Consider the following 25,477-nt stretch of genomic DNA (forward strand, 5'->3'; position numbering starts at 1 on the left):
TACAGATTTTTGCTTTTCCCCGGGGTCCCTTATCTCTAACCTATACCTGTTACCTCTGCTTTCTCAGGGCCAACCCTCCCCTGAATTCCATGCTTTGCTCTGTCTGTCTTTCTTTGGAACCCCTAAACTCATCTCTGACCCCAGAACTCTGAACCTTTACCCTATGGCCCTCACCTCACGGCTCTGGCCTCTACGTCCCTAACCACGGCCTCCCCATAAAGCCCCGTGGCATCCCCAGATCCCCCTGCCCCCGTTCCTGACGGCACACTCACGTCTTGGGGAGCTTCGTCTTCCTCAAGTTGTCTTCCGCCTTCTCATCGGCCATGCCCACGTGGCAGCCCAGCGCCAGCAATGTCCTGGGGGTCCGGGGAGACAGTCATTCCCACGGAGCACGGCTGTCTGTCCTTGGACCTCTCACTAGCTCCCCCTGCCTGGGTGTCCCTGTCACTGGCTCACTCAGCCTCTGCCTCCTTTAGGTCTGTCTATGCGTTTGTCTCTGTATCTCTAACTCCATTTCTCGCAGCCTGCAGCTCTCTCCGCGCGCCCCGTCTCTCCACACCAGCCTTTCTCATGTCAACATCTCTCTCACCTCCATCTGTTTCTTCCACTCCCTGCCTGTGTGCTTCACTCACTCTCAGGCCCACTCCCCAGTCACCCCACAGTGAACCCAGCCTCCGCTCCCTCACTTGAGTGTCTCGCCCGACATCTGCAGGTTGTAATTCCTCTCGGGCTCCGGGAGGCTGTGGAAATCCACGAGACACGGGTGCAGCCTCTTGTTGTCATCCCGAACCTGCAGAAACCCAACGGTCAACTCCCGGACCACTGTGACCCTTGACCTCCAACCCTGGCTCCCCAAGGCCCCTCCCACCCATGAGCACCCTCACTTTTCCCTCTCCCTCCCGCTGCTGGGAGCAGCTTACCGGGCCATATGTCCAGCCTTGCTCGATGCGCGTCAGAGCCCAGAGCTCATGGATGTTCTCTGCCAGCTTCTCACGGATGCGCTCCAGGTGGGGAGGCAGAACAATCTGGGGGCAGGAGACAGTCCTGAGTCCCCCAGCGTGTCCACCATGACTCCTTAGCCCAGGAACATGAACGAAGACTGGAGAGGACTCCCAGAGCCCTTCCCTGACATTCCATGGCCCTGCTCCCTGCCCCTCCTCTTAGCTCCAGAGTTGCCACCCAGGTGAATGGGGAGTCGGATCATCAAAATCAAAGTGTCCCTTGGGGAGGGGTCTGTCTCCCTGTGGCCTGGCGCTGCCCCAGCCTCTGCATAGTCCTCAGCCCAGACACAGAGCGGCAGGTCAGGAACCATCTGACGGATGGATGAACGAGTCTCTTTCTCCTCACGAGCATCTTGACGATGCTTGGCTCATCCTGCTTGCCTCAGAAGGCTTCTGCGAAATCACTTTTGTGAACTAATCAAAACTATACAGATTGGACATCCCAAATCCAAAACTGAAAAAATCGAAAATATTTCCAAATCGGAAGCTTTCAGAGTGCTGACATAATGACACCAGTGGGGAATCCCAACCGCCTGGCCTTACATGGGTCATGGTCAAACCCCGGCACACCAGGCCTGGAGCTGTGCTATAGCACACTCAGTGTGTAGCTTATGACACTGTCATCCCATGTGAGCACCAGTTCAAGCACCAGCCGCCCCACTTCTTTTTTTTAAAAGATTTATTTATTTTTATTGGAAAGTCAGATATACATAGAGCAGAAGAGACAGAGAGGAAGATCTTCCGTTGTTTCACTCCCCAAGTGGCCACAAAGACCAGAGCTGAGCTGATCTGAAGCCAGGAGCCTCCTCCGGGTCTCCCACACGGATGCAGGGTCCCAAGGCTTTGGGCTGTCCTTGACTGCTTTCCCAGGCCTCAAGGAGGGAGCTGGATGGGAAGTGGGGCAGCAGGACACAAACTGGTGCTCGTATAGGATCCCAGCGCCTGCAAAGTGTGGACTTACGCTGCTAGGCTACTGCGCCACGCCCAGCTGCCCCACTTCTAATGCAGCTCGCTGCTACTGCTCCTGGGAAGGCAACAGAAGATGGCCCACACACGCAGACTCCTGCCACCCATGTGGGAGACGAGGGTGGAGTTCTGAGCTCCCAGTTTTGACCTAACCCAGTATTGGTCATTGTAGCTAATTTGGGAATAAACCAGCTGATAGATCTCTCTGGCTCTTCTCCTACTTCTGTAACTCTGGCTTTCAAATAAATAAATAAATCTCAAAAAAAAATTATATAGGAGCTGGGGCTGGTACTGTGGTGTAGGATGCTAAACCACTGCCCTGGGGATGCTGGAATGCCCTAGAGGCACTGGTTCAAGTCCCTGCTCTTCCACTTCTCCAACTCCCTGCTAATGCACCTAGGAAAACACTAAAAGATGGCACATGTTCTTTGGCTGCTGCCACCATGTGGGAGTCCCGGATGAAGTTCCTGGCTCCTGGTTTCAGGCTGTCCCAGCTCCTGATAATGTGACCATTTGGGGAGTGAGCCAATGGTAGAAGAGTCTCTCCCTCTCTCTCTAACTCTGCCTCCCAAATAAATAATTCTTTTATAATGATTTATTTATTTTTATTGGAAAGTCAGATTTACAGAGAGAAGGAGAGACAGATCTTCCACCCATTGGTTCACTCCCCAAGTGACCACTTCAGCCAGAGTTGAGTTCGGGTTGGGATAGGCAGAGTGGGAGAGGCCCAGCCTGGCAGAGATGCCCAATAAGAGATGCCCAGGTGGAACCACAGGCTTTGAAATCAAACCACCTGAGCAACTTGCACAGGTTGCATCACCTCTCTGGGCCTTGCCTTTCTTGACTGTGGTGCAGCCGCCAACAGCCCTTTCTGTAAGCCACTGCAAGCAGAGCTCCTGAGACTGACTTGAGAGAGTCCTGTGCCTGCTCTGTGCCTCAGTCTCCCCATTTGACAAACATCAAAGTTCCCAGGCTCCAGCTCAGCTCCCACCTGTTTGACTCCTATGACAGCTTGCATCACTAAGTGAGCATTCAGTACCTGGACAGTATCCACAGGGCAGGGCACAAAATCAGTGTGCGAGAGACAGCGGCTGGGGCCCACCAGGTGGGGGCCCCGGGGCCCTTCCCGTCGGTACTCCTTGATGGGTTCCAGATGGAGTCGCTCTCGAGGGAGCACAGCCTCGTGGCATGGGGCATAGCCAGGTGGGGGGAGGAACTTGAATTCACCGTGGCGGCCACCGAGAAGGAACCGCACCCTGGAAGAGGAAAATAAAAAAAGGTGGTGGCAGAGGGGGCATCAGCAGGACAGGGGGATGCAGTCAGTGGCGATGGGACCCAAGGCTGGGGAGGCCTAAGGTTGCCTGCATTTATCTCTAAATGCGCCTAAATGGACATTCAGGGACCTTGGGGTCCCTGGGAGAGGACTGGGCCTACTGCAATGGCATCAGAAGATGCTGACATCATGGAGAGGTGACTGGAAAAGCAGGGTCATTGGTGGAGTCTGAGATCGCGAGTGGTGGAGGGGCTGGTCAGAGGAGGACCCAAGGTCATTAGGTCATGGTCAGATTCCGGCCTCAGTGAGCGAGTCTAAGGTCATCAGGTACTGAAAGGGTCTTGGGCCATAGTGGCACCAGCAGGCGATCCTGTGGTCATTATAAATCATTGTGAAATTCTAGGGTCACGTGAAAGTCACTGGAAGGACACGGGGCTGAGAAGAATCCTTAGGGAGAGCTGTGCCCCAGCCTCTAGGAGGTGGTGCAGTGAACAAGGACACTGCCTGGGGTCACAGTGTCGCAGGCCTGGGGACCAACAGAGGGGCAGGGGCAAGTCCTCACTTGACACCAGCGGAAAAGCTGACAACTGGAAAGAAGAGCCCGTCGAGGTTGAAGGCCTCAAAGACACCCTGCACGGGGCAGCCATTGATGCGGAAGGAGATGGATGGGACACTGAGGTCCAGGCAGCAGCTGACCACGTCCTCGGGGGCCAGCAGGTGCTGCCCAGGAGAAGTCACTGGACGTGCCACGTGTCCTGTATCAGGATAGGTAGGGAAGGGTCACAGGTCAGAGAGCTCACCGAATCAATGATCTCAAAGCCCAGGGGCAGCTGTTGTAGGATCCCACAGGGATCGGCCCTGCAAACCCAGGGAGTATCCTGACACACCATAATCAGGAGCAGATGTCAAGGGTCCCCTGAGGTGAGGACCCTGAGAGCTATGGGGTCAGCTCACAGAGCTAGAACTGTGGAGCCTGTGGGGTCAGCAGTAATAGATCACAGATCACTGTGACCTGGGGAGTCTCCTGATATCTCCAGGGTCAGAGGTTATGAGGACATAGGTCAGGACCAGAATTCTAGAAATTCCAGAGTAAGGTCTTGGGAAATATAGAGTAGAGGTCAAAAGTTGGTCTCTCTTGGGTGTGTGCTGGGCAGGGGTGGGGGGGAGGGGGAGTGAGGATCCCCAGGAGGGGTCCCAGTACCTGTCCAGAGGTGCAGCCCGTCAAAGCCGTAGGAGTAGAGGTCATCACCGACCCCGTTGCCACCCCAGCCCTCGCCACCGCCAGGGTAGGGACTGTAACCCTCCGTGAGGGCCCAGCCCACCCGCAGATGCGTCGGCTGTGCTGTGAGAAAGGGAGCCACCTCGTCCACCATCACCTCAAAGTACCATTTGCCATACTGCGTGGAGCCCTCGGCTCGGCCCACAAAGATGTTGGGGCGGATGCTGCGGAAGAAACAGCATAAGAGATGGGTGAGGCGGGAATGGAGAAGAGGGAGAGACAGAAAGACACCAGGAAGCAGATTGCAATGGAAACAGGCAAAGACAGAAGGAGAAAACATACATGAGGTTAAAACAGAGCCCAGCAGGACAAGAGTGGGAGCTGGGACCGAGGTAGACAGCTGTGAGCGGCAGGTGCGCATCCTGGGGCGGGAGCGGCAGGAGGGGACAGCCACTGTCCCCAGCAGCCCTGAGGCAGGGGCAGAGCTGAGAGGCTCTGGGACAGACCTGGTGACGTAGTTGATGAGGTTGGTCTGCAGTAGGAGCTCACGGCCCGGGAGCAGGTTCTCGGTGATGAGATCTTGGTTGGAGCGCACAGCCACACCATTGCACACACACAGGGAGCACAGCACATCAAGAACCTAAGGGTCAAAACCAGAGGTCAAAGAGCACGAGGGCACCAGGGCAGGGGCCTGTGGGAGGACCTGGCAAGGAAGCTGGAAAGGCGAGGATGGTGTGACAGGATAGGACCGGAAGGTCTTCACTCACAGGAAGTAGTGAATGAGCAAAGTCAGAGAGCCAGAGAAAGGTCAAGGGTCAGAGGAGGTCGGACAGGAGACTGGGCATCACAAGGGTTGGGGGAAGGCATCAGCAATATAAGGGAGACTGGAGTAGTGAGGTGAAAGGTCAGAGGGCGGAGTGAAAGGGTCACTGAGAGACACAGAGCCAAGAAGACATAAGATGAACAGGGGTTGCACACCCGCAGTGTTGGGGGCCTGACGGATGATGCACACGGGTGAGGTGGGTAGAACAGGAACTACTGCAGACTACAGAACTGCATCTGCTATGCAGTCCGCCTAAACCTCATAAAATTTGACACGTTTTTAAAGATTTATTTTTTCAGTTGGAAAGTCAGATCTACGGAGAGAATGAGAGACAGAGAAAAAGGCCTTCTGTCCACTGGTTCTCTCCCCAAGTGGCCACAACATCTGGAGCTGAGCTGATCCAAAGTCAGGAACCAGGAGCTTCTTCTGGGTCTCCCACACAGGTTCAGGGTATCAAGGCTTCAGGCCATCCTCATCCACCCTCCCAGGCCACAGGCAGGGAGCTGGATGAAAAGCGGAGCAGTCGGGACACAAACCAGCATCCACATGGGATCCCAGAGCATTCAAGGCAAGTACTTTAGCCTCTAGGCTACTGTGCTGGACCCAAAATTTGAAAATTAAAAAAAATATTTCTGGGACCGGGACTAGGGCAGTAGCCTAGTGGCTAAAGTTGCAGCTTTGTTCCACTTCTGATCAGGTTCCCTGTGAATGTACTTGGGAAACTGGTAGAAGATGGACCAGGTGTTTGGGCCCCTGCACCCAAGGAGACCTGGAAGAAGCTCCTGGCTTCAGCGTTTGATGCCACCGAGCATCAGCTGTTGAGGCCAACTGGGGAGTAGACCAGTAAATGGAAGATCTCTTTCTCTATCTCACCCTGTCTTGTTGCAGACCTGCCTTTCAAATAAATAAATCAATATTTTTTAAAAAAATTTTCAGATGTCTAACAACACATCAATATGAGGGCCATGAGTTTGAGTCCCTCCTGCTGAAACAGAAGTTTATGGGAGTGGAGTCCAGATGGGAGTAGGGAACAGAGGGAGTAAATGGAGTTCTAAGAAGAGTTCAATGTTCAGAGGTCAGGGGTCAGAGGTCAGGGGTCAGGGGCTGACCTTGTGGTTTCTCCCATGCTTGTCCAGCAGGGAGATGATGGACTTGATGTGGTTCTCCTGGATGATGTTCAGCACCTCGGGGCTCTCGATCAGGACACAGTACAGCACTTCCAGGATGCCTGCCCAGGCCCACAGGGACAGATGTCGTGATCCGGGGCCTCCCCTCCTCCAGGGCCCCGCCCCACCACCCGTAGTTTCTCCTACCGGACGAGGCCTCCAGTCGGTCCAGCTTGCTGACCACCCAGTCCAAGTTGGTGGAGAAGAGGGCACAGTTGGCACGGTTGCCGCGGATCAGAGAGGCTAAGGGAGGCAGAAGAGCCAGGTCAGTGGCCTCTGGGGATACAGGACAGAGTCCAGAGGTTCAGGGTCTGGACCCCTTACCCAGGAGCTCGTAGAGTAGGTTAACAATCTCCTTCCAGGACTCAGCTGCCTCTTCCCCTGCATATTCGGCAAAGTGGGCAGCAGTGGTGTAGACATTCAGGCGGTCAATGCAGTTGAGGACCAGGGTGAGCATGCCCTGGATGGAGGAAACGAGAGGGCCACAGTGAACGCCCCAGATCATTCTCGCTGTGTCTCTTTTAGATGCATTCACTCACTTGCCTTCAACCCCTTTGTGGCTATGGCTGTGCCCCATCATCCAAACCAGTCCCATCACCCACTAGCCCCACGGCCTCTGCCAGTGCCATGGCCTCTTCTCCTCCCCAGCTGTCCAGAAGTGTCCCTGTTCTCTTGGCCTCCATCCCCAACATAATCCAACCTTCTTAAGACCCAGCTTCCTTCCCCCTCCGGAAGTTTCCTTTCCACCCACTGCCTCCTCAGCATCCCACTCTTGGTCTTAAAGGACCCAACATCGGGGAGCTATTTTTGCTTTCTCTTTCTTTTTTGCAACATTCTCATCTCTTTTGCTTTTTATTCTGACACAGAGAGAAATGAAAATAAACATGCAGTCAGTTCTTATTCTTGGTAGGTATGTGCTGACCATCACCACGAATGCAGAATTAACCAGTACTGGACCATTACCGACAGGAAACACAGGGACCCAAGGCAGTCTCTGGTCCCCACATTTCCATCAACCAACCACAACCAACCACAACATAACCTTATTTTGTGTGTGTTTCATTTTAAAAACACTTCATGTCACAATCATGGCCAACAGCGCTGTGCCCACACCCGAATAAAGCTTTTCTAACACACAGTATCTCAATATAGCGCATCAAGTCTTGGCTCTGCTTCCAATCGCAGCTTCTTGTTACTGCACACCCTGTGAGGCAGCTGGCAGTTGAGGGTGGCTCAACTGGGTGGATCCACAGTACCCAAGTAGGGGACCCAGAATAAGTTCTGGGCTCCCAACTCTGTTCTGGGCCAGCATCTAGCAAGTGAACCAGTAAATAAGATCTCTCTCTCTCTCTCTCTCTTTCTCCCTCCCTTTCTTAAAAAAAAAAAAAAAAAAAAAAAGGAAACAGTAGGGGCCAACACTGTGGCATAGCAGGCTAAGCCTATTGATCTATTTCCCTGTTCATGTGCCTGGGACATCAACAGAAGATGGCCCAAGTCCTTGGGACCCAACACCTGTGGGAGAGACCAGGAAGACACTCCTGGCTCCTGGCTTTGGATTGCCTCTGCTCCAGCTGTTATAGCCATTTGGGCAGTGAATCAGAAGATGGAAGACCCCTTTGTTTATCCTTTTCTCTGTACAATATGCCTTTCAAATAAAAGTAAATAAATCTTTAGAAGAAAGAAACAGTAAAAACAAAAACTACAAAGATGCAAAGGAAAAACCCACAGGCACTAAATACACTTCGAAAGGAGCCCTTGTGTACAGAATGTGAGCTGAAACAGAAGGCAGAGCCCCGCCTCACTGGAGCTCTGCTGGGATCACGCGCAGCCCAAGGCTCAAATTTGCTGCCTCCTGCGCATGTCCACAAATGACCACAACGTGCCGGGAGTATCAATTTCAGGGTTGCAAGCAAACTGTAGAAGTAGGCAAGTTTGCAAATCCAGAACCCTTGAGTAACAAGGATCAAATTCAATGGGGGGTTGTGTTTTGAGAGTGCTGAAGGAAGAGATTGAGGTGTTCTCAGCCCAGAGTGAGTGGCAGGGGCTGAGAGGGGTGACAGGAGGGGCCTGGACAAAGGTAACAAGGATCAAATCAAGCAATGTAGGTAGATTTAACCATGACCCAGATCAAGGGCACACTCCCCCAGCCCCCACCACCACACAGCCCTCCCTGCCAGCGATGCCCATGGCCCCCAGGTTGATGGAAAGCTCTTCTTTGCTTTTCTGTTTTTACCACCTGAGTAGGCATAAACAGTGTAGCCGCGTTCTGCTTGTTTTTGAACTTCACCATCCCAAGTCTTTCATAGGTGGATTCTTTTGCTGTGTGTTAAGATTCAAGCACATTGTGACTGCCTGCTTTCATTTTCTATCCCACTGCCAAACAGCGTTCTGTCTCACACACATGCCATGTGACCGACTCAGCTGCTGGGGGTGGCAGGGCTGTCTCCAGCTGCAGGCGGCTACCAATAGTGCTGCCATGTGCAATGCCTTATCTACCTCCTGGCCCAGGTCACTCAGAAGAGCAGTCGTGGGTCCTGGAAGAGTGCACACTCCAGTTGGAATGAAACAAACTGCTTCAACCTCTAACTGTGACCTGGAAAGACTGAACCTCTAATTGCAAAACCCCAGAACTCCCCACCGCGGCTTGGGCTCCCATCACCATCCACTCTGCCATTTATGGGTCTCCCCACGCCATGTCAGCTTTACATGGACCGAGGTTTTATCTGCTTCTTTCACAGCTGGCATTCTCATGGAACAGATACCTGTCACCTTAGCACATCTCTCTGAGCTCCATGGCCCCATCTGTATCCCGGGGTTTTTTGGATGATGCCATGCAGGCAGAGCCCTAGACACAAATGGTTTTGTTCAAGGTGTAAATACCCATTAATGACTCTAAAGATACCCACTCCGTGCTGGCCTAGCGTTTCGCATATACCTCACTAATTTCTTCTCAGTTTCATTCTGGGTCTCCCCCAGCCTCATCAGAGCAGGAGGCCCTGCAGAGGAGGAGGCCAGTTTGGATGCCTTTGAACCCACAAGCTTCCGCAGCACGACCTGAAGGCATTGGACTCTGACCTTTGTCCAGGCCCCTCCTGTCACCCCTCTCAGCCCCTGCCACTCACTCTGGGCTGAGAACACCTCAATCTCTTCCTTCAGCGCTCTCAAAACACAACCCCCAGTCCCGTACCCACCCTCCAACACCCACTCTAGTTTCGTTCTCCCCCACTCTGCAGCCCCGCCCCCACAGATAGGGCTACCCCATTTCTTTCCTCCTCCCAACCCGAAGTCAGGTAATTTGGCTGTTTCTCCCGAACACCCTGCAAGTTTCCTGCAGGATCGCTTCTCGGCTAAGATCAAGTGCAACTTTCCTCCAGGTTCTGTGACCAGGCCCCGCCCCCTTTTCCTAGCCCCGCCCCTCGAGCACAGCCCTCACGTCCTCCACAGCCCCGCCCCTTCAAGGTCCGCCCCACACGTTCACATTGGCCCAGCGCCCCAACCGCCCCGCCCTCGATCCCGCCCCTGCAGGCCCCGCCCACTCCGCGCAGAGTCCTGTCCTTCCCTCCACAGCCCCGCCCCCTCAAGGCCCGCCCCCTCGGTTCACATTGGCCCAGCGCCTCACCTGCCCCGTCCCCGTCCCCAGGCCCCGCCCCCCCTCGCCGGCCGCACCTCCTCCTGGAAGAGGCTCTGGCGGTTGCGCAGGCTCCGCAGCTTGCTCTGTTTTTCCTCGTGCTGCAACTCCTCCGACGGCGGCTCGAAGTATCCGATGAGGTCCTGCAGGCTCAGGATGACGGCCTCGATAGGCAGCGCAGTGCCGGCCGGCGGCCCCGAGCCCCGTGGCTTCCCGCTGAAGCTGTCCAGGCCCCTGCCAGGAGTGTGGAGGTGTCAGGCAGGGCCAGGCACCGACATCACCGCCGCAGAGCAGGAGAATGAGAGCAGGGAGGGAAAGGCCAAGCTTAGCCCAGGATCACGCGGCAGCCAAGGACAGAGCTGCGACTGCGATGGACCCCGAGGAGGCACAGGGGGTCAGGGCTGGGGCGATCCAAAACCAGGATGCTGGCGTCACTGGTAAGAAATACCTGGGGCACCAGCTAGGGCATAGCGAATTAAGCTGTGGTATGCACTGCCGGCATCCTACACGCACCAGTTCAAGACCCAGCCGCTCCACTTCCTATCCAGCTCCCTGCTTATGGCCTGGGAAAGCAGAGGAGGATGGCCCAAGGACTTGGGCACCCTCATTTTGGAGACCCAGAAGCCACTCCTGGCTCCTGGCTTCAGAATGATTCAGCTCACCCCATGTGTGGCCATCTGGAGAATAAACCAGTAGATGCAAGATCTCTCTCTCTCTCTTTCTCTCCTCTTTCTCTGTAATTCTGCCTTAAATGAATAAATAAATCTTTGTTTAAAAATACAATTAAGGTGGGCCCAGCATGGTAGCCTATTGGCTAAAGTCTTTGCCTTGTGCTGGTTCCGATCCAGGCAACCCCACTTCCCATCTGGCTCACTGCTTGTTGCCTGGGAAAGCAGTCAAGGATGGCCCAAAGCCTTGGGACCCTACACCCATGTGGGAGACCCAGAAGAGGCTCCGGGATCCTGGCTTCAGACTGGCTCGGCTCCAGCCATTGCAGTCACTTGGGGAGTGAATCATCAGATGGAAGGATGGAAGATCTTTCTCTCTGTCTCTCCTCCTCTCTGTATATCTAACTTTGTAATAAAAATAAAATAAATCTTAAAAAAAAAAAAAACATACAATTGGGGCTGGTGCTGTGGTGTAGCAAACAAAGCCACTGTCTGCAGTGCCAGCACCCATACAGGCTCTGGTTTGACTCATGGCTCTCCACTTCTGACCCAGCTCCCTGATAATGTACCTGAGAAAGCACTTGAAGGGTGACCCAACTGCGTGGTTCATGACTCTGGCCTGACCCAACCCCAGCCACGGCCACCACGTGGGGAGTGAGCCGGCGAGTGCAAGACCCCTGTCTCCCTTTCTTTTTGTCACTATGCCTTCAAGTCAACACTTCTTTTTTTTTTTTTTAGAAAATAAAATTGTAAGAATAGTAACTCTTAAAAAGAAATGTGAAGTCCACTCCCATGGTGGTGGAGCCCCAGCTAGAGGTCAACAGCACAGAGGTGAGAATTTAGTTGTTAGGAGTGGGGATGGCAGAAGTTCCCACGGCCAGAGAGGCCTGACTGCAGGAACAGGGGCCCCAGGCTGGCAGGCGGCAGGTGCTCACTTGATGAACTGGTTGTAGAGGCCAGCCGTGCTGTGGATCATGCGAGCAGCCTGCGACTCCTCCTGCTGACAGCGGGTCAGGGACAGCGCATCGTCCATGTGGCCTTCCTGGTGCAACATGGCCTGGGAGTGGCAGCACAGGGGGGTCAGTGGGGGACCCAGCCCCTCCGTGCCATGCCCCCAGACCTATGCCCGCACTTCAGTCCTTCAGTGGCCCCCGTGGCACAGGATCTCTGCCAGTCTCTTTCTATCCCTCCTCATCTGCCCCATCTTCCTTCTCCTCCTCCTAACCACCTACCATCTCTATCTCTCTCATCTCATTTTGCGTCTCTCTCCTTCTTTGTCTCTCTCTGTGTTGTCCGTCTCCAGGCCAGACCTTCTCTACTTATTTCTACTATTGACTTCACACCTTCCCACTTCCAGAAAGTTCTCACAGCATGCCAAATCCATCATATCCCAGAGAGAATGCCTGGCCACCTTTCTACAAGGTGAGACCAGCGCGCTGCTGGCTTTCCCCTGACCTCGCCAGGATGCTGTCCAGCCTGGCGGCTGAAAATGCCATGCACCTGCTGATGATGGCTACACATTCCCCTCTGGCTCAAGCCCTCACATATCCAACCACAGCAGCTTGTGTATTCAACTGCAGGCTCCATTTTGTGCAATCAGGCGCCTGTCCAGGTTTCCCACACGTTCACGCAGCAGGACTTGACCGAGTGGCTCTGCTCCAGCCATTCAGGGTAAAAACCCTATCCTTCTGAGCTGACAGTTCAGTGTCCCCAAACCAATTATTAATAACACCTCCATGCCCCCAGTTGCTCAGGGCAGAAACAGTGACATTCCTTCTCACCCCTCCCTCTTCCCACAACACCGATCAGCTGGTTAAACCCTATTGACTGCACTCACAAAACATGACCAGAATCTCTGCCCTCCCTCCACTCCACAGCCTCCGCCCTGTCCCGTCATTGGCATGTCCCAGCTGGACCAGTTGTCACCCTAATTCCTCCCTGGCCTCCCACTTCAGCTCTCCCCTGCCTCCAGTCTGTTCCCCCGGGACAGGACACCCTCCTGTCCTGCTCAGAACCCGCGCATGTAGCTCCATATCACTCAGGTAAGACCCGAGGCCACAAGGCCCTGCCCGATCTGCTCCCAGCCCCTGCCTTCCTCATCTCTCAGCACCAGCTCCTGGTTCACCTTCTTCTTCAGCACGCCCAGCCGCAACGCCTTGGGGTCCGGGGCCGCGTAGGTAAGCCACAGGCCCGAGGCCACATGCTGCACGAAACACAGTGACTCCCCATACTTGATCTCAGGGGGCCCCATGCCCTCCACATCTCGCTTGGGGGCTGTATCCAGCTTCTCCTGCAGGGGCAGAAGTCTGAGGTCAGAAGCCGAGGGAATTTCACTGAAAGATGGGAGGGTTGGGTGCTAGGGAGGGTCAGGATTCAGGGCCCCAGCCGAGCAAGGGCACCTACAACCCACTGACCTTGGAGATGCGGAAGCAGAAAGAGGTAGCCTTGGTGTGGGCCTTGCTGGCATCGACGACCACCAGGCCCTGATCTTCAGTGAGCGCCAGGTACCGCCCAGTGGTCACATGTCGGATTCGCAGTGGCTGGCCCCAGCGCAGGTGGCTCCCACTCCAGCTGTGGAGGCCGAGGCCGAGGCCGAGTGAGGGCAGTCAGACGATCCCCATCCCTCAAGGCCTCCCATGCACAGTCTTGCTCCAAGCCTCCTCAAGACCCCCACTGTCTTCTCTCCCTCAGAGACCCCCACTCTCCCAAAACCACCATTCTTCTACCACTCTAGGGTCCCCAAACACTTTTCAGAAGTGTTCCCCAATTTCAGAAGTTCTCTGAGTTTTCCAATCTTTCTCAGACCTTCCTCCAAGATCCCTTCCCTTCTCCTAGCAGCACCCCTCCCCCAACCCTCCCCCCACCCGCCCCCGCACCTGATTCTCAGTGGCTCCAGTCTCCAGAGGGAGCGGGCATGTGTGCACACAGCTCCCCCCTCGTAATAGACAAGCCTGGGAAGACAGGGAAATGGGAGGGTGGGGAGTCAGACTCTGCACTCCCCCATACACACACACACACACACACAGAACCTGGTCCCTGCCCCACCCCCACCCCCTGCAGGCCCCTCTTGTGCCAAGCCCAGACCTGCGCTGGTCATCACTGTCGGCAGCTGAAATAGTCAAGCATTCGTCCATATGTCCATGGAAGAGGCGGAGGACGTGGCCCCCCGTCACATATCCTGGAGAGGAACAGGGGAAGGAGGCCATGGTGAGGCTGGGGAACAGCCAGGGGCCCCGGCTGTCCCTGTGGGTGGGGGAGGTTGCAGCTGGAGCTCTGTACCCAGGGTGTGAAACAGCTGGGTGAGGTTTATGGAAGTGCAAAACTGGGGATCTGAGATTTGGGATCTGATGGTGGGGACCTAAATCTGGGGTTCAGGCATGCAGGGATGAGGTCTGGGGTTGCAGGTTCAGAGCTGGGATTTCTGAGGCTGGGCTCAGAGTGCATGGTCACAGGCTCGGATCTGGCCTTCCCTGGCTCTGAGGTCAGAGTTCCTGGGCTTAGGTCTGTTCTGAGATTGAAATCTTCAGTTTGAGAAGCAGGGGTAAGATTTAGGGCCACGCTCTGGCGTCTGACCACGGGCATGGGAACTGGGAAGTCTCACTTATGGAGTTTGGTTTCTGAGGTTTCAGGCTAAAGCTTAGAAGTCTTAGTGGTAGGCTGACATCTGAGTTTGAGGGGTGGGTGTATGGGGCTGATGTCACGGAAGCTGCCCAAGGTCCAAGGGATATATCCATATGTGAAGTTCTATGGTTATGTATTTAGGGCTCTGCTGGGGCTTGAACCTGGGGTGGAAGCTCTAGGGACCAAGACTGTGGGCATCAGATGCTGACTTTGGGGTCTAGGGATCTTAGCTCTCAGGTTCTGGCTGAGGGTTCAATAGGATGGGCAAGTGGGCGACCGAGGCTTGTGGTCTAAGGCCCCCCTCTTGGCTTGGGTGTGTCTGAGCGGCAATCCTGGGTGGGTTGAGGGGTCTGTTTTAAGGATCTCTTCTTAGGGGTCCAGAGGTTAGGGACCCTCACCCTCTTCACAACAGGAACAGATGGGGTTCATGTTCCATAGCGTCTGCATGAAGGAGGCGTCAACCTGGAGCTCCCCGCTGGCTGTCGACAGGTGCTGGGGGCAACCAGCAGAAGGCGATCAAAGAGGATTGTAGCGTGACAAAAGTTTCAGGGTTAAAGGTTAAAAATGGGGATCCAGTTAGGAAATGACATGGGGACAGTGCAGGGATACAAAAATCAGAACATGGGATGTTAGGAAACCAGAAGTGAAGAACATGGATTAGGGGGTGGAGGGCAACAAGGAGATGGCGGCTGACCCAGCCCCCAATCCTGGGTGCAGCGGGAGCTGGGTGGGGCGAGTTGGATGGCTCACCAGGTAGCGCTCAGAGGAGACGCTGACGAGGATAATGTCATCACCCACACGAACCTTCTCGCCTTCAGATCTCTGCTTGGAGGCTGGGTGCATGGTCCACCAACAGGCCTCTCCTAGGGGCAGGGCCATCAGCACGCTGCCTTCCCAGCATGCACAGCCACTAAGCTCCCCTTCCCCCAACCTCAGGTCCTTAGCTAGATGCTGTTGCCACCATCCATTCTCTGCCTAGTGGGTGCCCACTCCTGCCTGCCTGCCTGCCTGCCTGCCCGCCCCCACCAAGCCCCACGCCTTTGCCACACCCCTGCACCTGTCGCATCCTCTTGCAGCCCCACGTCGAAGGCCAGCTTATCAGTCATGGAGCGTGAGGTCGTGAGGCAGCTCAGGTACTAGGGCGGGAGAAGCGAGGTCAGACTGCTTCTGGTTGCCCCCTGCCCATGGCCCCCTCACGCAGAGACTCACCATACGGCTGTGCGCATGCCGGAGCAGGATGGCATGGCCATACAGGAGTGTCCTGTGTCCCCCGCCCTGGGATGACTGCACGGGGAGGGAGGACACAAAGTTAACGCAAACCCCTGACCCCTAAGCCCGAGAGCCCTGGTGTTGTGTGAGCAAATAATGCCATTGCTCACATAACACCATGCGCAGACCTGGAGGGAAGAACACCTCCGCTCAAACCCTCAACAGCTGTTCTGCCTCAGTTTCCCCATCCATGGAGGCAAGGGGGCTGTGTCTCTGAGAAGCCTGCAGACTGGGAGCCCCCTCTGCCTCCTTCGCCTTGTTGACCGTGCCCCAAGGTCACCTTCCAGGGGCCCAGGGACACTCAGGGAAAGTTCCCATAGCTCATGTTCCGTGGACCATGGTCCCCTCTGAGCCGCAGACAGGTGCCCTGGGAGAGTCCCAGCAGTTGTCAGGTAAGGGAGCATCATCACCCGCCATGACAAGGTGACCTGGGCTGTCATACCCTACGGAGCACCAAGACCTTCTGCCCTCCTTAGGAGGGGAGCTCTTTGGGTTGCCCCATGGCCTCATGCCTCCAGCCACAGTGGCCACATGCCCATGCTCTGAGGGGCCACGTGATGGGAGCTACAGGATCACATGGCGGACCCACTCCTGGACTGGAGGGGTCCCATGCCGGGAGGGGGAGGTTGTGGAGGTGAGGGGTAGAGGGGAAGTCCCATGCGGAGAGGAGCTGGGTCAGGGTTGGAAGGAAGGAGCAGGCAAGGGGCTCCGGGCAACTCCGAGGCCCTGCTCCCTTCCTTCCTGCCTGCCTGTCTGCCTGGCCTGTTCTGGGCTCCACAGCTCCTGACAAGGGGTGCAGGGAGAACCCCTCGCAACCCCAGTGTGCAGTGTGTGGGCCTGAGAGGCGGGCCTGGGGTCAGGAGGCAAGGGAAGGACAGGTGATACCCAAGGCCAAACCTACCCACTTATCCAAATTGAGGGCCTGTGTGGGCGGGGCAAGAGAGGAAGAAGAGCACATGGTGAATGGCCCCCATATACCCTGCTCAGCCCAAGCCTAGCCCCGCAGCCCACTCCCTGGGGCCTCACCTCCACGCCAGCCTCCACCGTGTTGGCCAGCATCTCCTGCAGGGCACGGACCGACAGGGACTGCTCCAAGATGAAGCAGCAGATGGCCAGATCAGGCGGCACATTCTAGCAGGAGGAGGGAAGTGTAAGAAGAGGAAGCCTGAAGATTCTAGAATGCCATTTCCTGATGCACTGAAAACCTAAGCTCCTGAGATGCTCCCACCCCACCCCAAACCCACAGGAATCCCCCGCCCTCTGCTGCATCCCTCAGACACACTGCTGCTGTAGCTCTCCCCTGCTTCCCGCTCAGACACCTCAGGGCCTGAGCCAAACCCCACAGAAGCTTCTAGACTACCGTCCTGCCCACGTTCCCTCAGTCCCACCTCATTTCCTGGGGAGCCTCAGCCCCCTGCCACCCCATCAGACACGCTGGTCTGATAGCCCTAGTTGCTACCTTTGCCTTCAAGTACCCACTTCACAGCCACTCGAGGGTGCCACCTGAGGCGCCCCTCAATCTCCGGCCTCTCATCACCACAGACCCGGACTCCGCCTCCCTTAGCTTTGACACCTCCTCCCTCACAGGATTCCAGGGCCTGGCAGCCCTGTTGACTCCCACCCCAGACTGCCACAGCCCTCCCCAGACAGCCCCCTCCACCACATCCCGGGGGGCCCACTGACCCCTCAGCCCCCAGATGCCCTCCACCCTTGCCCCAAGTCACAGCCCCTCACAGCATCTACCCAGCCTGCTACTACCTATGACCTTTCAGCCCCACCACACCCCCTCAGGCACCCTGCACTCAACCCACACCCTGTCAGCTCCCTAGGGTGGGCTAGCCTCCAGCCCCACCCCCACGCAGGTACAGCGGGCATAGACCTGGGCATTGCTGGTGGGCTCCAGGAAGCAGAGGCGGTTGCCGAAGCCCTCGGCGGCCAGGCACAGCTTCAGCTGCTCCTTGAGGACTGTGGCACTGCACTGCAGGACCACCTCATCGTCCTAGGGGGTGCAGTGAGGGCACGGGTCACAGACCGGGCTTGGTTGAGGACCCCAGGCGCCCTGCGAAACACGGACGCCTGACCATCCTTCTCCTTGGAGAAAGACAGTGACCAGGCAGAGGTTAGGAGGCCGCTTGGAAAACCCTCATCCTCCCCAACTCCCTCTACCCCCAACTCCCGTATAGAGTGCGTGGGTTCGAGTCCCGCACTGATTTGGATACAGCTTCCTGCTAATGTACACGCTGGCAGGAAGCTGTGACACTAATATGAGAGTGAGGGACTGGAGCTAAGTATTGGCTCTCCCTCCCTTTTTCCCCTTCAAATAAATTGAACAAATTAAGCTAATGACCAATAACACCGATCCACACAAGCCTGGGTCAGGGCTGAGCCGGCTGCCCTGGACTGACAGCCATCCCTGTAAGACATGCCGGTGTTATCTCTACAGGGAAGAGGCCACCCTGGGGGAGCAGGAGCCTTAGGAGCTGCCCGGGAAGATCTGCAAAGCTATGGCTGATCTCAGGAAGGAGGAGGAAATCTCCTTCTGAGTTCCCCCTGCTCTAAACACACACACACACACACACACACACACACACACACGCATCCCCATGATCACACACACCACACATGGTCACACACACACGGTTACACCACACATGGTCACACACAGACGGTCTCTCTCTCTCTCTCTCACACACACACACACAGAGCCTTCACTTACCCCGGGCATCCCCATGGTCTCACACACACACACCCTTCATTTACCCAAGCCTTCTCCATGACACCTGAGCCACACCACTGGAACACACACACACACACGGCCACATACACACACACACCCATGGTCACACACACACACACACACACACACACACACACACACACACACACCCTTCATTTACCCAAACCTTCTCCATGGCACCTAAGCCACACTACTGGAACACACACACACACACTTCATTTACTTGGGCCTTCTCCATGGCACCTGAGCCGCACTACTGGAACACACACACACACACGACCCCACACACACACACTCATGGACACACACACACACACACACACACACACACACACACACACACACACACACACACACACACACACACACACACACACACACACACACACCACACACACACACACACACACACACACACACACACACACACACACACACACACACACACACACACACACACACACACACACACACACACACACACACACCCCATTTACCCAGGCCTTCTCCATGACACCTGAGCCGCGCCGCTGGCTCCAGCCTGCAGGGTCAAGCCCTGGAAGGCACGGAGACGCCCCCTGGTGGAAGCTGACTGCATATGGCGGCTCAGCAGGGTCCCCTCATCCTCTAACTTTGACCACTACCCTGTGGGTTTGTACAAGGTACCCGGGGTTTTAGGTAACACACACTGAAGTATTTAGAGATGAAGGGCACTAAAGTCACAGGAAAAGCATTTGGAGAGAAAAGACACAAGTAGAGGTCACAAAATTTTAACATGAGGGGAAGGCAAGATAGGAGTTCTTTGAATTTATCTTGCAACTTTTTCCAAGGTTGCAAATCATTTCAAGGTTATAAATAGCATTTTTAACTTATTTTATGACAGGTTCTACAGGCTCTGGGATTTCCCCTTTCCTCCTCTCCAAATCCCCCCCCACACACACACACACTGACTTCCCCTATATTCCTACACAAACATTCCTTCACAAACTCTCCTAAGTCCAACATTCTGCTACGTAAGCGTACCCTGACACCATAGGCATGGACAACAGCAAAGTCCAGCAACGAATTGTCATGATATATTTAACAGTTTCATTTGGAGTGCATCTTTGAGCTGGAAATAGAGTTACATACTGTATTGCATCTTCACATCTCGATATAATATTCTATTATACAGTTTCTTATAAATAACATTTTAAGATCAAAGTAGTTTGTAGCTGGCCTGTGGCTCAACAGGTTTATCCTCCCTCTTGTAGCGCCAGCATTTCACATGGGCACCAATTCTAGCCTAGCTGCTCCACTTCTGATCCAGCTCTGGTTTTGGCCTGGGAAAGCAGTATAACTGGCACCAAGTCCTTGGGCCCCTACTCCCACATGGGAGACACAGAAGAGGCTCCTGGTTCTGGCTGGGACAGCCAACTGGGGAGTGGACCAGTGGATGGGAAATCCCTCTCTATCTCTCTTTCTCTCTGTAAATCTGCCTTTCCAATTAAAAAAAAATCTAAAATAAAGAACAAAGAATTTTCTTTGTGCTGACCTGTGTTAAATCCATTTAACCCTCACAACAACCCTGTGAGGTTCCATAAAGGGGAGGAAACTGAGGTGCAGGGAGGTAAGATGACCTGAGCAAGGTCACACGGACAGCAAGGGGACACAACTGGATTTTGAGTTCTGACGCTGGGACTCTACTCACCACGCCCTCAGAACTCTAGGTCCCCTGAGAATATACAGGGGTCATTTGAAAAGTGTATGGATGTGTGATGAAAACATAAGTTGATTTGGGTGCAAACTGAAATCAATGCAATTATTTGACAATATACATTTCCATAAACTTTTCTGAATATCTCATGCATGACTTTCAAACTTTTGGCACCAAAAATAAGCCAACTTTCCAGAACTTTCTGACATACCCTCACAGTCCTATAGCAGCCATCTCTATCATGCATAACTAATGATGACAGCCCCCGAGGCGGGGCATGGCCAAGGAGACTACCTGCTGCTCACAGTCATGGTGACCCTAGTTTCGAGTCATGAGAAAGCAGGGATTACTCCATTTAACAACACAGAAATGGCTCAGGTGACCTGCCTGAAGCCACTTGGCATAGCCCATCAACATGTTCCTACCCTGGGTGGTGGCCCACATGAACCCACTACTCACCAGAGGCTGCCATCTGGCCATCCGGCCCGCCCGACCCCCCAATGGCTTCTCACCCTTGACAATGACCTCTTGGTACATGCTGGACACTTAGGAAGGGGCCTCAACGAGTCCATGGAAGCAGTGGGCATGCAGTGGTTGAGATGCCCACGGGCCATGCTGCCACGCCTGGCTTGGATTCCCAGCTCGGACTCCTGACTCCAGCTTCCCACCCATGGAGACCTGGGGAGGCCGTAGCCAAGTACCTGGGTTCCAGTCTCCCTCCGGATGATATCTGGGGAGTGAAATAGTGAATGGGAGCTTGCTCTTGCTCCCCACCCTCACCTCATAAATAAATAGTTTCCATGAGTGAAAAGGTGATGTGCAGTTTCCGCAGATTAGTCGGAGACTCCTCATACCTGCTCAGGGGCATCTAGGGCTGGCTGTCACTAGGTCTGGGGCAGAGCCTCGTGTGCCAGGCTTACTCTAAGGTGACTTCCTGAGCCATGCTATGCGCCAGGTCCTGTTCCAGGCAAGGAGGAGACACAGCAAATAATGCCGACATAATTCCCCGCCCTCAGGGAGCCCTCCACCATCTTAGCAGTGAAGACGGGCACTTAATAGGTTGGCAAATACATCACATTCATGCCAGCGATAAGTGTCAAGGAAAAAAATAAGCCCGGGTGATGTAAGAGGGGAGGGATGACGTCAGTGAGCCGGAAAGCGGCAGCCTCTCCAAGGCGGTGACATTTGAACTACCTGAATGAACCTTGTCTGAATGATGAGAAGGAATCAGGCCTTCTCCTCTGGAGGGAGGGAGTGGGAGGAGGTGGTGGCGAAGAATGTTCCAGAAAGACAATCAGACTGCAAAAAAGACCCAAGGCTGCAGGCACTGGGGGTGCAGTACAGCTGAGCGCAGCAGGAGTCTGTGCCTCTCAGGGGTCCCCCAGGGATTCTTACCTGGGCTAGTGTTGGAGAAACCTCAGCCCCACAGACTGGGAGGGAGAGCTGCTGGAGGCCTGGCGCAGTAGCCTAGTGGCTAAAGTCCTCGCCTTGCATGCACCAGCATCCCATATGGACATCAGTTCTAATCCCGGCGTCCCTGCTTCCTGTCTAGCTCCCTGCTTGTGACCTGGGAAAGCAATTGAGGACGGCCCAAAACCGTGGAACCCTGCACCTGTGTGGGAGACCCAGAAGAGGCTACAGGCTTCTGGGCTCCTGGCTTCAGATTGGCGCAGCTCCAGCCACTGCAGCCACTTGGGGAGTGAATCATCGGATGGAAGATCTTCCTCTCTGTCTCTCCTCTTCTCTGCATATCCGACTTTCAAATAAAAATAAAACAACTCTTAAAAAAAAAAGAGGGGCTGCTGAAAAATGAAATCAAACAAAGACAGAAAATGCCATGCTCCCAGGGCTGCCTACATTTTGCAAAACTTATTTCAGTGAGCATTTGGGGAGTGAACGAGCAGACAGGAGATCTCTCCTGCTCTCAAATATTTTTTTAAAGCTTATTTTTATTTGAAAGACAGAATTACAGAGACAGAAGAGACAGATTTTCCATCTGTTGGCTCACTTCCCAAATGACAGCAACAGCCAGAGTTGGGCTGGTCTGCAGCCAGAAGCCCGGAGTTTCTTCCAGGTCTCCTATGTGACTACAGGGGCCCAAGGACTTGGGCCATCTTCTGCTGCTTCCCCAGGTCCTTTAGCAGGGAGCTGAATCAGAAGCGGAGCAGCCAGGATTCAAATCAGTGTCCATATATATGCTGGCATCACAGACAGAGACTTAAGCTACCATGCTATAGCACCAGCCCTGGTAAACACTTAAAAAACAAACAAACAAAAGAAAAAAACAGATGTGTGAAGGGCTGATGCCACAGTGTAGCAGGCTAGACCTCCGACTGCAGCAGCAGCAGCCCCTAAATGCCCCAGATCATGGCTGTGTGCAGCCTGTCATAGAACCACCTTCACCTAAAACAGGTACAATCTGTTGCTTGTCAATTTCACATCAATACGGTGGAGTTTGCCTATCTGTACCCATGCAGTGGGTCGTAAGGCAAAGTATGTTCCTTACTGGTGTGCTATGGCCCAAGACAGCTGACAAAATCACTACAAGACCTCAGTAATGTCCAGGAAAAAAGATGGACCCCAGTGAGGGCCCAGAGCTGCTGGGTCCCCAAGGCTCTCCGTGCAAATCTGGGCTCAGCGTTCCCAGTGAAAGCAGAGGAGGTGGGCCGCAGGGCATCCAGAGATGCCACTCTCTGGCCTTGACCTTGGGCGACTGATTCTACCACTGGATCCTTCTTTCCCTCAAGTCTCCCAGGGAGATAAAGATAGGGTCCTACCTCAGAAGCTAGGGCAGCAAGGATATAATTAGATGCCCCAGAAGGCCGAGGCCCTGGGCACAGGGCCTGACGAAGGCTGGCAGCTCTGGGCCTGGTGGCCATGACTATGGGCTTATGATGGCCAGGCAGAGCCTAATCCCAAACCATGCTGTCTGCTAAAGTAACGCAAGGCCAGGCAAACATCCCTTCTGCAAGTGGCCTCCTGTCCGGCTGTCCCCATCCTTCACTTCCAGCCCCAGCTGTTTGTCCCTCCCTCCCTCTCCAGAAACCAGACCCAGCTTGCCAGGATCCTATTCTGGGTCCAGAATGCTGTGTCAGCATTTTTCAGAGCCCAGGAGGGGTCAGTGTAGGGTCAGCTGACCTGGCCGGAGAATCTCCCATACCTAGTTGAGCCACTGAGAGACGAAGGTGGGACAGCTGGGAGAGGAACCCATCCCCCCTTCTCCCTCCCCCCTCCCTTCTCTCCCTTCTCCACCCTCTCCCTGCCCCCTGACCAGGGCTATTCTGGGAGGGACACCTGTCGCTCCCATCCCCATCCTTGCCCCCCCACACCCCGCTGGTGATCAGAAAAGCAAGGAGAGGCAAAGCAAGAGAGTGAAGTGTAGGGGGCCGAGCTCCAGGGACAGAGAGACAGCAAGGCCAGGGTGGAGAGGGCCCAAGGCAGCCAGAGACGAACAGGGACCCTCAGAGGCCATTCACAGTTCCCTGGGATCCTCTTTCCCAAAACCAAGGGGGAGACAAAGGCCCAGGACCCAAGGGACCCCACTCCAAAGAGACTCTTCTTAGCTGGGAGTTGAGAGGGGCTCTGCCCTCCAGAGCACCCCATTCCCCTTCCCCTCAAAATTTAAGTAGGTCAGAGCCCAGAGCCAAAAAAGAATTAGGGCTGGGGTGGGGGTGGCGGGTTGGCTAAATTAAGCCTAGGAATTAGAGCCTCCTTCCCCCAAGCGCCTGCGTCCAGGGTGGTGGCTGGGGTGCTCCCTCAGTGCCCCTCCCCCTTCCCAGGGACAAACCCATAATACAGGGAGAAAGGGCAGCCCAAGACCCTCCTCCCCAATCCAGAGCCCCAAATCCTAATTACTCTATGTGGTGAGAGAGGATTAGATGTCACCCAAAGGAAGAGGTCTCGACCCTCAGAGACCACAGGTAAGTAAAGACAGCCCCCCACCCCCGCAACCCGACCCACAGACACGCACCGTCCGCAGGAACTGGACTTCGTCCTCGCCCTCTCCTCCGTCACCCATGATGACGAGGCTCGTGGGAGCCGGGCTGAGGTCGGGGGGATAACGGGAAGGGGCAGCGGGCTGGGCAGGTGGGCTGGGGGGCGGAGACCTCTGGGGACGCCGGAGGCACCGGCGCGGTAGATGGAACTGCGAGGAAGACTCGCGTGCGGGACACAGACGGAAGGAAGGCCCCGCCCCAAGGCCTCCCCATTGGGCCAGGACGCGCACGCCCCACCCCTTCGCCGGAGCTCCGCCTCCAGCCCCTGGACCTCGGCCAGGAGTCCACGCAGCCGGGGCTCTAAGTCAGGCGCCGCCCACCTGCCACTTCCCAGGGGCCGAGGGGACGCCCTGGCTGGGTGCCACACGGAAGGGCCTGCTTGTGCACAGTCTGCCGATTTAAAAACACGAGTGGATTCAGCCAGAGAGCCCAGGGCTGAATTCCAGTCGGCCGCTTTTCTGCGTTGCCTGGGACTCTTGGCCTGTCTGTGCCTCAGTTTCCCCACCTGGTAGAGGAGCTCTCAATAATGCCCACACACAGGGCTGTTGAGATCCATGAAAGTTTGGACTTTCAGCAATTCCAGCAGCGCCAGTGCAGAGCCAGGATTATTGGCGCTATGAGCAGACTAACGAGGATGCGTACCTTCCGCATTTTGTGTGCTGAGCCAAGATCTTTTTTTCTTTTTCAAGATTTACTTATTTTTCTTGGAAAGTCAGATATACAGGGAGAAGGAGAGACAAAGAGGAAGATCTTCCTTCAGCTGACTCATTCCCCAAGTGGCTGCGATAATCAGAGCTGAGCCAATTGAAAGTCAGGAGCCAGGAGCTTTTTCTGGGTCTCCCATGCAGGTGCAGGGCGCCAAGGCTTTGGGCCGTCCTCAACTGTTTTCCCAGGCCACAAGCAGGGAGCTGGATGGGAAACGGAGCAGCCGGGACACGAATCAGTGCCCATATGGGATGCTGACATGCAAGGTGAGGACTTTAGCCACCAGGCTACCGCACCAGGCCCAATATCTTATACCTTCAGTTAGTGGATCTCACAACAATCCTGCTTTCCTTCATGTTGTAGAGAGGGGAGTTTTTAAATGGCCGTGGTCTCTACCAGGTGTAGTAATACAACTCAAAGAAGCCATATCACCTCAGGAGTAGAGTGCCCCCAACACTCAGGGGTGAGGGGAGGGAATCTGGGCACAGGGGGGTAGAGGCTTGCCGGGGGTCATCCTGCACAGCAGGGGGTGGGGTGCTTGGAACCCAGCCATAGGGTTATGACCCTCTCAGCTTTCCTATCTGGACCCTTGCACAAAATCTAATTATAACAAAAAACTACTTCCCCAGGGGCAGGCCCCACCCTTTGGCACCTCTTTAGGCTGATGAGCACCCCTTCCCCCACCCTTGGGCACTTTCTTCCTGTTTCTG

General features: G+C 55.0%; 1 protein-coding gene across 2 annotated transcripts in view; it reads right to left on the bottom strand.

The window, feature by feature from the left end:
• RYR1 (ryanodine receptor 1) overlaps window positions 1-24,148 on the bottom strand; it is a 102,630-nt gene extending 78,482 nt beyond the window's left edge. For both annotated transcript variants that reach the window (XM_040976367.1, XM_040976366.1), the window contains exons 1-23: window positions 24,038-24,148; window positions 17,514-17,633; window positions 16,661-16,765; window positions 15,575-15,649; window positions 15,423-15,501; window positions 15,116-15,228; window positions 14,764-14,857; window positions 13,829-13,922; window positions 13,621-13,695; window positions 13,159-13,315; window positions 12,870-13,034; window positions 11,680-11,801; window positions 10,115-10,310; window positions 6,773-6,908; window positions 6,596-6,691; window positions 6,392-6,510; window positions 4,966-5,099; window positions 4,442-4,683; window positions 3,803-3,995; window positions 3,007-3,223; window positions 921-1,025; window positions 687-790; window positions 273-356 (exon numbers count right to left, since the gene is read on the bottom strand). In XM_040976367.1, the coding sequence (XP_040832301.1) occupies window positions 273-356; window positions 687-790; window positions 921-1,025; window positions 3,007-3,223; window positions 3,803-3,995; window positions 4,442-4,683; window positions 4,966-5,099; window positions 6,392-6,510; window positions 6,596-6,691; window positions 6,773-6,908; window positions 10,115-10,310; window positions 11,680-11,801; window positions 12,870-13,034; window positions 13,159-13,315; window positions 13,621-13,695; window positions 13,829-13,922; window positions 14,764-14,857; window positions 15,116-15,228; window positions 15,423-15,501; window positions 15,575-15,649; window positions 16,661-16,765; window positions 17,514-17,633; window positions 24,038-24,085 (2,873 nt within the window). In that variant the 5' untranslated portion in view covers window positions 24,086-24,148. The remainder of the gene's footprint in view (window positions 1-272; window positions 357-686; window positions 791-920; window positions 1,026-3,006; window positions 3,224-3,802; window positions 3,996-4,441; window positions 4,684-4,965; window positions 5,100-6,391; window positions 6,511-6,595; window positions 6,692-6,772; window positions 6,909-10,114; window positions 10,311-11,679; window positions 11,802-12,869; window positions 13,035-13,158; window positions 13,316-13,620; window positions 13,696-13,828; window positions 13,923-14,763; window positions 14,858-15,115; window positions 15,229-15,422; window positions 15,502-15,574; window positions 15,650-16,660; window positions 16,766-17,513; window positions 17,634-24,037) is intronic.
• Window positions 24,149-25,477: the final 1,329 nt, after the last annotated feature.

The sequence above is a fragment of the Ochotona curzoniae genome, unplaced genomic scaffold (genome assembly GCF_017591425.1).
Source record: "Ochotona curzoniae isolate NIBS_2020 unplaced genomic scaffold, NIBS_Ocur_1.0 contig_2699, whole genome shotgun sequence".
NCBI classification, from domain to species: Eukaryota; Metazoa; Chordata; class Mammalia; order Lagomorpha; family Ochotonidae; genus Ochotona; species Ochotona curzoniae.